This window comes from Paroedura picta, chromosome 1 (genome assembly GCF_049243985.1).
Source record: "Paroedura picta isolate Pp20150507F chromosome 1, Ppicta_v3.0, whole genome shotgun sequence".
NCBI classification, from domain to species: domain Eukaryota; kingdom Metazoa; phylum Chordata; class Lepidosauria; order Squamata; family Gekkonidae; genus Paroedura; species Paroedura picta.
The window spans coordinates 71549046-71563345 of record NC_135369.1 but is presented as its reverse complement, the minus strand read 5'-3'; the positions used below and the strand labels follow the sequence as shown (position 1 = coordinate 71563345).

The window sequence follows — 14300 nt, the reverse complement described above, 5'->3', positions numbered from 1 at the left end:
AGAGTGAGGATTTGAACCTGGGTCTCCCAGATTCTAGTCCAACATTCTCACCATTATACCATATCATAGGGAAGGGGGAAGTATTGCCATAAAAGAACTTCCCATATTTGGAGTGTTTATCAAAAACCTGGACCAAGTGTCGAAACCCAGAAAAATTAATAAACCCAGCAAATAGACTGAATTAAATTTTAACATTTTAAGAATTCCTATAACCACAGCAGCTAAATTTACTTCTTGAAAATTTATTGTATCATGAGGCTGACTGAGTTCAAACGAGCATATGGGTATAAAGTGAAATATATGAACTTAACAACCAGAAATTGAAGTTTATATTTCTTTGTGCAACTATCAAATAATTATGTACAAATTACTCAGTTTAATTAACAAAAATGAGATTCCTAATTTGAAATGAATATTCAAAACATATGCTGTCTTGGTTTAATGGGAACCATGACCAAATAACAACAAACAATGATAACTATTAATTTTAACAGGGAACATTCAAAGTGAGGAAAGAAAAACAGGAACAAAAATAAATGTGTGTGTGTGTGTGGGGGGGAAACCTCTGGGGAAATGGAGGTCTGAGAACAAATGTTTCTAAAAGCTCCAGATTTCTGAGGATAGACATAATTTATTCTTCTATCCTTACCTTTAACGCCACAGAGAAGATTCAATTGACAGATGAATCTAAGTGAATTCACAGAGGGAGCCTGATTTATACTAGTTTCACTTGGGTTCTGATAACATCAAGATCAGTGGAGAACAAGTGGTACTTGTCCTCAGAGCTGAACGTCCATTACCTTTTTTTTTCTTTTTAGAAATTCTGGCTAGCCATCAAAGGCCCACTCTGTAATTATTATTCATTTTGGGAGAGTAACACACTGTTGCATCTCAGCAGTAAGAGGGGTATTAAAAATTTACAGATTGCAAATTAAAGAGATCTGACAAGAAGTTTATGAAATTTTTCTCAGGGGAGAGGGTAAACTATTGAATTGTGCTTAATTTAACATTTCCCCTCAAGAAGACTCTAATATAAAATGAAGCAGATAGAGAGGTGTGATCTGGCTGCTATTTGCAATTTCATCTTGGATGAACTTTTTATTGTTGGTTATACTTGTGGAATATCCTTTCTATGGACTATACAACTGGCCATTTCTTTTCCTCCTTCCTCCTTTTTTTTTCTTTGAAGAAAAAATGTTTATTTAAAAAGGTCAGCATTTGGCTCTGCTGCGATGCAGCATTAAAAATGAAACACATAGACAGGCACAGATCGGCAGGTTCACCAATTAAATGGCCTAATGGAAAGATATATTACATACTGAAGAACTATTCTTGATACTCCCCAGAAAATTAAGATAACGAGAAGACTTTGTACTATTTATTTTTACTATATATCTACTGGTGATGGTGATGAGAACCACACACAAATCAGCACCTTGGGAAACAAAAGCATGTTCACTAGATAATCCCCCCCCCCTAATTTTATTCCTTTGTCTTCTTTGGGCAAATTGTAACAGACAGATAAAGACTCTAAGAGCTAATAAGTCAAATACATTTTTCTTTCTTTTTTTTCCCTATGACTTTTAATATTACCCCCTCTGATATAATTGTATATAATAATACACAATATAACCCCTTCTTCTTTTCATTTTTTTCCCTCTCTTGTTTATTTGTTTTTACATTTTTCTCTTTCCCCCTTCTGTCCCAATCCCCTTTTTATTATCTCTCCATTTCCCTTTTTTAGCAAAGCCGAATTTTAATAAGATTATAAACCATTTTGTTGGTGATACAACTATGTTTGTAAAATGACAAGAAAAGAAGCTACATCCCTCATCTCATCTCTTCCTATTTAGACTATTTACGGTTTAGTGTGACTAATTCCCCAAACAAGGATTTAAGATAGCATCTCTCCGTATTACGATATATACTTTAGTCTGGTTATTTTAAAATACAAATTGTGATAGTACCAGTATTCCTATATTTTCACAGAAAAGAGTATATTTGCTAATTTGCATATTTAAAAGAATATGGAAATAGTATATAAAAATTCTTAGTAAGAGAAGAGCAGAAAGTATAATGACAACTAGAACACATCAACTAGAAAAAAGTATCATGAACATTGATCAGAAATTAATGTAAAATTTAAAGAGCAAAGAGAAGAAATTGTAAGAATGAAAATGAAAACAGGCTGATATATACTTAGATAGACAAAACAACCAGATTCAGAAAGCAGAAAATTTGAATTTTTGGATACCCATTGCAAATCTAATAACCTGTATTTTAGAGGCATCTCGGAAGACTTTGGGATGCCAAATATTAAAGAGAGCTTTCACAAGCTGCTTCAGGACTACTTGAAGATACAGTGAGATTTTCTTAACACTGAGTGAATGTAAAATTTGCATTCAAGAATAACTTGCCTTGAGATATATTTGTTTGTTTCAGTCATAAGGAAACACAAGATGCAATATTAAAAAAGCAAAGACAAATCTCTGCTTAAAGTAGCAGAGAAAGAAGTGCAGAGCTTTCAGGATTTACCAGAAGTGTAGATCTTTCAGTGTATTAAAGAAGAGGAAAGATGTAGACTTTCCGAGCAAAATAAATACATAAAATGCTGCTGGAAAATACAATTCGCAATGGAGGTATGTTTACCAAAGGGAAGGAAAGTAATTGAAATTAAAGAACTAGTTGAACTACTGGCTGAAGAATTGCAAGTGGAGGATCTAAACAGAACCAGTGCTTCAGCTCCCAGCCCTTGCAGGAGCAAGGCTGAGATAACTGGCAGGTATCTGGCATGGTATCTATAAGCAGCAAACTAGGGAGTGGCTGCGTGGAAGCAACTTGTTTGTTTGCCACTGACCTCACAGTCTACACTCTGGACTGATTTCCTTGCATCTAACCCTAGCTTGTGTCTTAAATATTCTGCTTTTAAGATTCTCCCTTGACCTTGAGGCTGTGAGTTACATCTAACCAGTATCTGACCCTTGGAACTGTATTCTGTAAAACTCTGATGCTGAGAAATTGCCTCTGTCTGTCTGCAGCCAGGACAGTTACATTTTTTGAGAACTTTTTCCAATCTATGCTAGAATTTCAAAACAAACAATGGTTTTTGGATACATGGATGGAGTACTAGATCCAAAGAAAATTATGCTCTTCTATCACAAGATGATACAGCAAGAAAGTGTAAACAAGATCAGAAAGATTTTTTTTAAATAACCAATACAGAAGGAATATCCTCCGCTACAATTTGAAAAGTAAGCAAAACTTTTATCAGCAGAAACTTCTTAGTGGTTGTCTTGCAAAAGAAACAAGAAAAATCAGAACTACAATGTAATAGCAGAAGAAATCCAAAGATTAGAATATAAAATAACCTTAATAAAAACATCTTAGCAAAGATCAGCCAACTAAAAAAACAGTGAGATATATCAGAAATGGAAGAGGTACAGGGAAAAAAATCTAAAATTTTGAACATGCAAACAAACCCAGCAAATATTTGGTACATTGTATTAGAAGAAGGAAAACAGAATAATCTTGACACCGCCTGTGGCGCCACAAGCGCCACGGACTATATAAAAGGGTGAGGGGTTCTGGGGCGGGATGTGTCCGTGATGAGGAAGGGTCCGAATTAGACCCTTCCTCCAGACAGACAATCGGAGGGACCAATCGGCAGGCACTTTGCGCCTGCCGATTGGTCCCTCCGATTCCCAGCCCCCATTCCCAGCCCCTGTTGCTCCATGGCCGGCGGCCTGACGCGTCTCCCGAGGGAGCACCTGCCAGCCGCGCGTAGCAACATGAACACGGAGCCCCGTAGCACACAACATCAATGACGAGCCCCACAGCCCGCCGCCGAGCCGCTGGCCGCCCCGAAGCCGGTGGGGCCATCAACCCAACAATCCAGAGGCTTCTGCTGCGCTGGCGGCAAACCTTGCGGCCCCATCAGTGGCGCTGCCGGAGATGTCCACGCCGCCCCTGATGCCCCCGCACCCAGCAGCTATGCCTCCGCCGCCTCTTGCTGCTGCGCTGACCTCTGCTGCTGCCGCTTCCTCAGCTTGCCGCTGGGCCGAAGCCTCCTTCTCCCGCCCGTCAGCCAGCCAGCCAAGCTCGCCTCGCTCAGCAAGGGCGCAGGGCCTGCCGCGCGGCCTGTGCACCCACTCCGCGGGGCGGGGAGAAGAGCCTGAGGAGCCCTCGACGAGCGGCCAGGGCAGCCGGAAGGACGGAACTCAGAGAGGGAGGGAGAATGCCTCCGAATGGCTCTCCGCTCTTCCTCCCTCCTACGCTTTAGGTAGGCTGCTCCACGGGGGGGGGGATTAACTGCTAGGGCCCACTGTATTCAGACAACAGCGGGCTTATTTTCTAGTAATATGTATAAAGAAAGAGGATCATATTATGAATATAGAAAAAATACAAGAAGAATTTATTAGTGCTCTCTCAGGATTATACAAGAAGTCTAACTAAGAAAAAAAGAAATAAAATATTCTAAAGACATTGCAATCCCGATGTTCATGTCAGAACACCAGGGATAAAAATCAAACAGTAACAATTCAAGGAATTTCTCAGGCAATAAAAAATATGATAAGGGACAAAGCTCCAAGTCCAGATGGGTTAACAACAATGTATTATAAACATTTTGAAGAAGTCCTAATGATACCATTACAAAAAGTTGTGAATAAGATAAAAGAAGAAAAGACAATACCTCTAACATGGCAAGAGGCGTATACAATGTTAATATACAAAGAAGGCAGTGATTCAATGCTACCACAGCCATATAGATCTATTTCTCTGCTGAAATTTTGCTACAGATCTGGCAGAAAGATTAAGAAAATGTAAACAATCTAATTCACACCAATTCACACCAATCTAATTCATACCAATAAAATATGTTTTGTACCACAGATGCATATGACAATGTATAATTTATAGTAAATACAATTGAATTTGTGAATGAAAAGAGAAAGAAAACAGCATTTAAATTTTGAATGCAGAGAAAACATTTGACAATTTAATACAGTCTTCTAAAATTGAATGTATTTCAAAATTTGAACTGTGGTCCTTAATTCTGTAACTGGTTGCAAGGCATATATTTGAACCAACAAGCAAAATTTTTAATAAATCCATGATTAACAGAAACAATTTGTATAGAAAAAGTAACATGTCAGAAATGACCTTTGTCACCTCTAGTATTTATCCTATCATTAGAGACTAGCTACAAGGATCACAAAAAACACAAGGATTAAAGAAATAAAAGTGAATTATATAACATTTGAAATGACAAACTATCCAGTACTGCCCAAACTATTTTTTCCAACTGTTACCTTCACATATAGAGGAAAGAATATTGAAAGAGTGGCAGAGACAAATAAACTAATTTATTTGGACTTGTAAGAAACCAAAGCTAAGCTTTAAAATATTGCAAGATAAAAGAGAGGATGATTAGCAGTTCCATGTATAAAATTATACTATCAAATGACAGGTCTGGTCTGGATTACAGATTGGATTAAAAACCTAAATCAAAGAACAATAAAATTTGAATCAGTAAATCTGGAAAAAGACTTACACAAAGAAAACAATCAAAACCAAAGAAGGAAGCCATATACTCAGAGAGGGACTTTTGAGAATATGGCTTAGATAATGGCACTTACTGAGCCCTTCAAACCCTCTGCTTCATAGAATCACGGAAGGGTTTCAAGGGTCATCTAGTCCAACCCCCTGCACAATACAGGAACTCACAACTACCTGTTTACCTTTCAGCCTAGCCACAGGACCTCTATCTGGGAGGGGTTGCGTTTCAGGCAACTCTGCTCTAGCCATTCAGCAATCGCTTACAAACATCTGGTGAATGTATCTGGGAAGGGAGAGTCTGGGTGGCCATCTATGAGGAGATACAGCTAGTCGTCATCCACATATTAGTGACAGCCCAACCCATAGGTCCTAACCAGTTGGCCAGAGGGTGCATAAAGATGTTAAATATTGTGGGTCAGAGTACTGCTCCTTGTGGGACTCCACAAGGGAGTCGATAGGGATGTGATAACTCCCCTACAGCCACCTTCTGTGTCCTGTTGCAGAGAAAGGAGCACAGCCATTGAAGGGCTGTTCCCCAAATCCCAGCCCTGACATGGCAGTGAGCCAACAACTCATGATGTCAAACACAGCCAATAGATCGAGTAATATGGATATGGCCAATCAACCTCAATCCTACTGGAATCGGAGGTCATCCATCAAGGTGACCAAACCTTTCTCCATACCATGGCCACGACAGAAGCTTGACTGGTATGGGCTGAGCTCCAAAATTTCATCCAAGTATGCCAGGAGCTGGTCTGCAGCGGCCTTTTCGACCACCTTGCTCCGGAACACAAGATGTGACACTGGGCAATAGCTGGCCAGGTCCTGTGCCTTCAGCGATGCTTTTTTCAGTACGCAATAGACCACTGCCTCCTTTGGCACCTCCAGGAACTCCCTCATTGACAGAGAGAGGTTGACAGTATCTCCTATCTGTTGGACCCTCATTCTGAGCAACCAGAATGGACAGGGATCAAGGGGACAAGTGGTCATCCTAACTGACCCCAGTAACTATATAGCTATAATAAATACGTTGAACAACACAGGGACTAGGACAGATCCCTGAGGCACTCCACTCGTCACTCCTCTCCAAGATGATGAACCATTTATAAGCACCCTTTGGACATGATCTGGAAACTAGTACTCAATCCACCTAACAGTTATAGGATCCATATCACATTTCACCAACTTCTACCGGGGTCAACATTTCCCCACCTCCAATTTTCTGGCACTTTACCTGTTCTCAAAGAATTGTCAAAAATAATGGATAGAGGCTCAGAAATTACATCTGCATGTTCTTTTAGTACTCTTGGATGCAATTCATCGGGCCCATAGGACTTGGTTCCGTTTAAAGAAACCAGGTGTTTATGGATTACCCTTGGAGTGATCCTAGGCCACAATTCCCATCCATCATCATCTGAAATGATTTTGCCACTCGAGCATGATTCCCCTCACAAGAAAAGACTGAGAAGTAGGAATTGAGCAGTTCAGCCCTCTCTTCATCACCTGTTACAATGTCACTTTCAGTCCCCAATAGAATCCTATCATGATTAGAAATGACATTTTAACATATAGTAACATAGTAAATGCTCAGGGAAAATCTAGTCTTGGCAAGACATTAAAGATGAAGGAATAAATATTAAATGGTTACTATATTAGCAGTCTCAAGACTAACTAAGATCATTAATATAGAAGGGGGAAATCTCAGAGATATAACTGAGTTTGAACAATTGATTACAAAACAAATAGATAATTTATTATCATGAATATAGAATACAGAAGATGTTATTACAGTTAGAAATAGGAGAACTGAAACAATATATCAGAAATATATCAATCATCAGAAAGGCCAAAGCAGAAAGTGAGCTAAGATTGGCCAGTGAAGCCCATTGTAACAAGAAAAGATTTTTCAGTTATGTGAGGAGCAAACGTAAAGTAAAGGAGGCAATAGGCCCGCTGCTGGCTGCAGATGGACCAACTCTAATGGAAGATGCAGAGAAAGCAGAAAGGCTTAGCGCCTATTTTACATCTGTTTTTTTTCCCACAGGTCAAAGGGTTTAGGCACATCTAGAGATAGCAGTAGACAAAGGATAGTGTCTGGGTAGCAGGTTGACATGGATAGAGAGGTTGTCAAGAGGCATTTAGCTGCACTGGATGAGTTCAAATCCCCTGGGCCGGATGAAATGCACCCGAGAGTGCTCAAAGAACTTTCCGGAGAACTTGCAGAACCCTTGTCCATCATCTTCGGGACCTCTTTAAGGACTGGAGATGTCCAGAGGACTGGAAGAGAGCAAATGTTATTCCGATCTTAAAAAAGGGAGGAAGGAAGACCCGGGAAACTACAGACCAGTGAGTCTGACCTCTGTTGTGGGGAAGATAATGGAGCAGATATTAAAGGGAGTGATCTGCAAACATCTGGAGGACAATTTAGTGATCCAAGGAAGTCAGCATGGATTTGTCTCCAACTGGTCCTGTCAGACCAACGTGGTTTCCTTTTTTGACCAAGTGACAGGTTTGCTGGATCGTGGAAATTCGGTTGATGTCGTTTACTTGGATTTTAGTAAAGGTTTTGATAAGGTTCCCCATGATGTTCTGATGGATAAATTGAAGGACTGCAATCTGGATTTTCAGATAGTTAGGTGGATAGGGAATGGGTTAGAGAACCGCACTCAAAGAGTCAATGGTGTTTCATCAGACTGGAGGGAGGTGAGTAGCAGGGTACCTCAGGGCTCAGTGCTCGGCCCGGTACTTTTTAACATATTTATTAATGATCTAGATGAGTTTGCAGATGACACCAAATTGGGAGGACTGGCAATTACTTCGGAAGATAGAGACAGAGTTCAACGAGATCTGAACAGAATGGAAAAATGGGCAAATGAGAACAAGATGCAATTTAATAAAGATAAGTGTAAAAATCTGCATCTGGGTCAGAAAAATGAAAAGCATGCCTACTGGATGGGGGATATGCTTCTAGGTAACACTGTGTGTGAACGAGACCTTAGGGTACTTGTGTATTGAAAACTAAACATGAGCAGGAAGTGTGATGCAGCGGTAAAAAAGGCAAATGCCATGTCATAGTCCCATTGTATACAGATGTCATAGTCCCATTGTATACAGCACTGGTCAGACCACACCTGGAGTACTGTGTGCAGTTCTGGAGGCCTCACTTCAAGAAGGACATAGATAAAATTGAAAGGGCACAGAGGAGTGCGACAAAGAAGATCTGGGGCCAAGGGACCAAGCCCTATGAAGATAGGTTGAGGGACTCGGGAATGTTCAGCCTGGAGAAAAGGAGATTGAGACGGGACATGATAGCCCTCTTTAAGTATTTGAAAGGTTGTCACTTGGAGGAGGGCAGGATGCTGTTTCCGTTGGCTGCAGAGGAGAGGACAGGCAGTAATGGGTTTAAACTACAAGTACAACGATATAGGCTAGATATTAGGGAAAAAAATTCACAGTCAGAGTAGTTCAGCAGTGGAATAGGCTGCCTAAGGAGGTGGTGAGCTCCCCCTCACTGGCAGTCTTCAAGCAAAGGTTGGATACATACTTTTCTTGGATGCTTTAGGATGCTTAGGGCTGATCCTGTGTTGAGCAGGGGGTTGGACTAGATGGCCTGTATGGCCCCTTCCAACTCTATGATTCTAAATATATGATCAAATGTTGTTGTTGTTAGGTGCGAAGTCGTGTCCGACCCATCGCGACCCCATGGACAATGATCCTCCAGGCCTTCCTGTCCTCTACCATTCCCCGGAGTCCATTTAAGTTTGCACCTACTGCTTCAGTGACTCCATTCAGCCACCTCATTGTCTGTCGTCCCCTTCTTCTTTTGCCCTTGATTGCTCCCAGCATTAGGCTCTTCTCCAGGGAGTCCTTCCTTCTCATGAGGTGGCCAAAGAATTTGAGTTTCAGCTTCAGGATCTGGCCTTCTAAGGAGCAGTCAGGGCTGATCTCCTCTAGGACTGACTGGTTTATTCGCCTTGCAGTCCAAGGGACTCGCAAGAGTCTTCTCCAGCAGCAGAGTTCAAAAGCCTCAATTCTTTGACGCTCGGCCTTCCTTATGGTCCAACTTTCGCAGCCATACATTGCAACTGGGAATACCATAGCCTTGACTAAACACACTTTTGTTGGCAGGGTGATGTCTCTGCTTTTTAGGATGCTGTTTAGATCTGCCATAGCTTTCCTCCCCAGGAGCAAGTGTCTTTTAATTTCTTTGCTGCAGTCCCCATCTGCAGTGATCTTGGAGCCCAGGAAAATAAAATCTGTCACTATCTCCATTTCTTCCCCATCTATTTGCCAGGAATTCAGAGGGCCGGATGCCATGATCTTTGTTTTCTTGATGTTGAGTTTCAAGCCAACTTTTGCACTCTCCTCCTTCACCCGCATCAACAGGCTCTTTAATTCCTCTTTAATTAATTAATGTGATCAAATAGATGTAGAATTTTAGAGAACAGGTATTTATGGCGGGAAAAAATTTATGCTTATGGCGGGAAAATGCTTATGCTTATGGCGGGAAAAAATTTAGAGCCAGACAGGCATTAAGAGAAAACTGACACAAAATGTAATTTAGATCAGCGGTCCCCAACCCTTTTTGGGCTGGGGACCGGGGTGGGGGAGATGGAGGCCCTGGGGGGAACCAGAAGGCGGTGCCCGCGCCTTCCCCTCCAGAGGTTTTTGTGCCAGAGGCGCGTGTTCCGCCAGCAGGCACACCTAGCCAGCAGGCACATGGTGTCAATGGCTAGAATTATCTATGCAGCAAAATAAATGCCTGCCCCTACCTAGAAGAATGGATAATAAAGTCACCAAATATGTAGTAATGGCAAAATATGTAGTAATGGTGAGCTGCCCTGTTGACTCAGGAAAGGGCAGCATACAAATGCATAAATAAATACATAAATACATGAATGCATGCATAAACAAAAAAACAGATAAACATCTGAGAAACAGACCAATCATGATATTTGATGAGAGATGGAATGTGTATTTCGTAAGGAGACAAATTTAGAATGAAAAAGTTTTAAATGTAACATCTTGCATAAAAGTGTATAAAGAAGTGGATCCTTAGCAGAAATATCCTCTGTCTTCTTATTATGAGATATATCAGATTTTATTTCTGTACTGTATTATTTGTTAAAAGTAACATTGAGTGGCTATAGGTGGCAAAAAGATATAATACTGAATGTGTAGTAGAGATGAAATCAATAATATAGATACAAAACAGATTAGTTTGAACTAAAAATGTAGAATATAACTATAACCCAACAGAAGTATTACTGTATTATATAGATAGTGTTTTAAAAATTATAATAAAAGGGGTGTTGGGGAGAAATGCTTTTTGTTTCATAATTCGTAATGTACACAAGGAAACCTCTTTTTCATGTCTGTATTTCCTTCACATCTTTACTTTATTTAATAACAAGAATAAAAATATATCTAATAAATAAATAAAGGGGGTGTTTATTCACAAAGAAGTAACAAAATGGAAATATTTGACATGAATGAGACAGCTTTCAAAATCCAATCTCTAATTGAAACATTAAAAGCGGATATCCCTTTCTAATCTCATCCTGGAATGCTATATATAAAGCATAGTTTATTTTTATAATCTGTATTTCTCACTAAAATTCAAGGCGGATTACCATGTTTTCATTATGCTTGTGTCCTTTGCAATCTTTATCCCATATCTTTTTCATCTTTTGACTAACACTTCCCCCCATAACCAAAGGAAATGCATCTGATAAAGTATGATAAAGCCTTTGAAGAACCACAAAATTTCTTTTTGTTTTTGTGACAGCATATAAATGCACCTATTCCTTTATGGTTGCCAGCCTCCAGGTAGTGTCTGGAGATCTTCTGGCTTTACAACTGGTCTCCAGATGACAAAGATCAGTTTCCCTGAAGAAAAGGACATTATACCCTATTAAGGTCCCTTTCCTCTCCTCCCCAGACCCTGATCTCCCCAGGCTCTAGCCCCAAATCTCTAGGAACTTCCCAACCAGGGGTTTGTAACCCTATGCTCTCCAGAATTTGCATTTGCATTTGCATGTCCTCTCTCTAAAGGCTACTTTCTTAAAAGAATTGTGCATAGGCAGGTTGTGGGGGGAGGCACCTATTGATTTAAATCTATGGGGATAATATAAACAGGACAGACACAGATTCTAATCACTGGGAAATCTTCAACTCAAAAGAGAAGACTAGAAAGGTTCTGTTGCAAATGCAAAATCTGATTTACAAGCAATGTATGAACCCCACGAGATGATCACACAGCTCAGGGTTTGTTTGTTTGTTTGTTTGTTTTAAAAAAAAGATTTAACACAAATTAATCTCACTGGATTAATAGTAAACAATTGGCTAAAAATCCAAGAACTTTGTGTGAGCAGAAATGTAAGAATTAAAGCAGTGATCTTTAGGGCTCTTGATTCTAAATCTTATTAACAAACCCAGGCAGAGAACACACACATTTTTTAGGAAGACACCATTAGCCCCTCTAGAAGACACCATTAGCCCCTCTAGGTCCTAATCCACCAATTTCCTCTTCTCCTTTGTATCCTCAACAGCTCCATTTCATGCTCAATAGCCCTTATATCCCACACTTAACTCCGTCAGAATCCCACTATTAAGATGACAACTTTATGAAGGCCTTTGTGCAATACAAACAGACAATAACTTTCCCCCACAGCTCCAGCCTGGAGAGCCCTCCAATCTGCGATCCATATTTGTTCAAAGTGAAGAGGCTGAAAGTCCACTCATCTGAATTGCTGGCCTATAAAGGCTACAATCCCTACTAATGAGATCTCGTTGTATTATGGCTTCTTTCAGAAGACTGAGCATGAAAATCTCACGGGAAGACAGCAGGCTCTCTTAGCTCTCAGTCATTTACAGCATCAGACTTTAAAACAGAGGCTTCTCTGGCTTCTTGACTGGCTTCTCTGCTTTGTAAAACAGAAAAGAAGGGCCATGCCCTCCATTCCAGCTGTTCAGGACACATCAGCCCTGAGTCTTCAAGGGATGGTTAATTTAACCTCAGTTTAAACAGAATACAAAACATTGGAAACTCCTCATTCAATAGCTGGACATGGGGGCTTCAATTGTTAGAGGTATTTCTTAATCTTACCTGCTGGACATCCAGCCTGTAACTCAGTACAGTATCGACAGCATCTGGTTCCTTTTGTGTCCACTGCAAGATATAGGAGTAGTTCTTGGATTGCTTCCTGATTGGGTTAGGGGTGTCATAATAAAACTCTGGGTTATAAGCTTTAGCTGAGAAAAGAAAAGGGGGTAGGGAGAAGGGAGAGAAAAAAATTAAGGAGGAAAATTATTGGAAGAGCTATAAGAATGTATGCTATCAGTTCACATATTATGGTGCATTAAGATCATAGGTAGCTATCATACAGTGCAGCAGTTCACTTGCATTGCATCCATTTACAGCTCATGTGTCATCTTTTTCCACCATTCAACTTTAGGTAGACAACACAGACAGCCTAGCAACTCTAACACATCAACACCTCAGGACACTAATGTTAGAAGGAAGGACTCATCATGGCTGGATACTGGGGAACACTACTTCACTCCAAGTGTATATAGGTGTCATCTCCTTGAATGGAATGCCTCTCTTTGACCGATTATGCATGGCAGTAGTTGTTGCAGAGCAGCATGCTCCGTTGTTTGGTGTGTCCCCATGACCCATTATGCACGGGGGTTTTAGCGCACATTCGGGGTGGAATGGCGGCGACTAAAATCACGGATAACGCACGGAGCCGGCTGCAACCGGCTGCAGCTTCGGTGCATGCCGCCGAAAAAGCCGCGTCAGTGAAACGCGGAAGAAAGCGCAGCTTCCGGGTGAGCGGGGCGCAACCAGAAGCGGCGCCCGGATCGGCGCGTGCATAATCGGTTACTCTGGGTTTTGCCGCCATCGCGCCCCACCCCGTGCATAACCGGTATGCGTCGCGTCTTCCCCCTCCGCGTTTTCCACGTGACCCGAAATCGCCGTTTCGGCGGCCGTGCATAATGGGCCCATGAGGGATGCATTTCAGCAGCAGAGGTGACCTGCCACTTTCTGCATCACAGCAGGGGACATGTTTTGGTGACAGAACAGCTCTGCTGCTGAAATACATCTCCCTGGGAAACACAGCTGTAGTGGAAAGGTTCCACCACATGGTGGGGGTGGAGGAGGAGAAACAGGGTGGCGGTGGAGGTTTATTCTGTAGAATCATAGAATAACAGAGTTGGAAGGGACCTCATGGGTCATCCAGTCCAACCCTCTGCACTATGCAGGACACTCAGAACCCTATCGCTCATGCACTGGCACCTGCCATCCCTTTGAGCCTTCACAGAATCAGCCTCTCCGTCAGATGGCTATCGAGCCTCTGTTTAAAAATTTCCAAAGATGCAGAACCCGCCACCTCCCAAGGAAGCCTGTTCCACTGACAAACTGCTCTAACTATCAGGAACTTCTTCCTGATGTTTAAACGGAATTTCTTTTGAATTAATTTCATCCAATTGGTTCTGGTCTGTCCCTTTGGGGCAAGAGGTAATGACTCTGCTCCATCCTCTATATGGCAGCCTTTTAAATACTTGAAGATGGTTATCAGATCCGCTCTGATGCAATCCCACTTTCCTGCAATCCCACTTTCCTGCAAACTAGCAAAAAATATCTCCATTTGATCCCGTGGTGCTTTGAAGCACCATGGAGCTGAGTAGGACATTTTCTGTCCCCTCTGAGCCACGATAGCAAGGGGAGAAACCAGGTC

The 14300-nt window shown here is 41.3% G+C and overlaps 1 protein-coding gene across 3 annotated transcripts in view; it reads right to left on the bottom strand.

Moving 5' to 3' along the window:
* Positions 1-14300, bottom strand: part of MDGA1 (MAM domain containing glycosylphosphatidylinositol anchor 1) — a 465137-nt gene that overhangs the window by 235913 nt on the left and 214924 nt on the right. For all 3 annotated transcript variants that reach the window (XR_013231840.1, XM_077342151.1, XM_077342142.1), the window contains exon 10: positions 12665-12810. Coding sequence is in view for 2 of the 3 variants with exons in the window: in XM_077342151.1 (XP_077198266.1) it covers positions 12665-12810 (146 nt within the window). In the remaining variant the exon portion in view is untranslated. The remainder of the gene's footprint in view (positions 1-12664; positions 12811-14300) is intronic.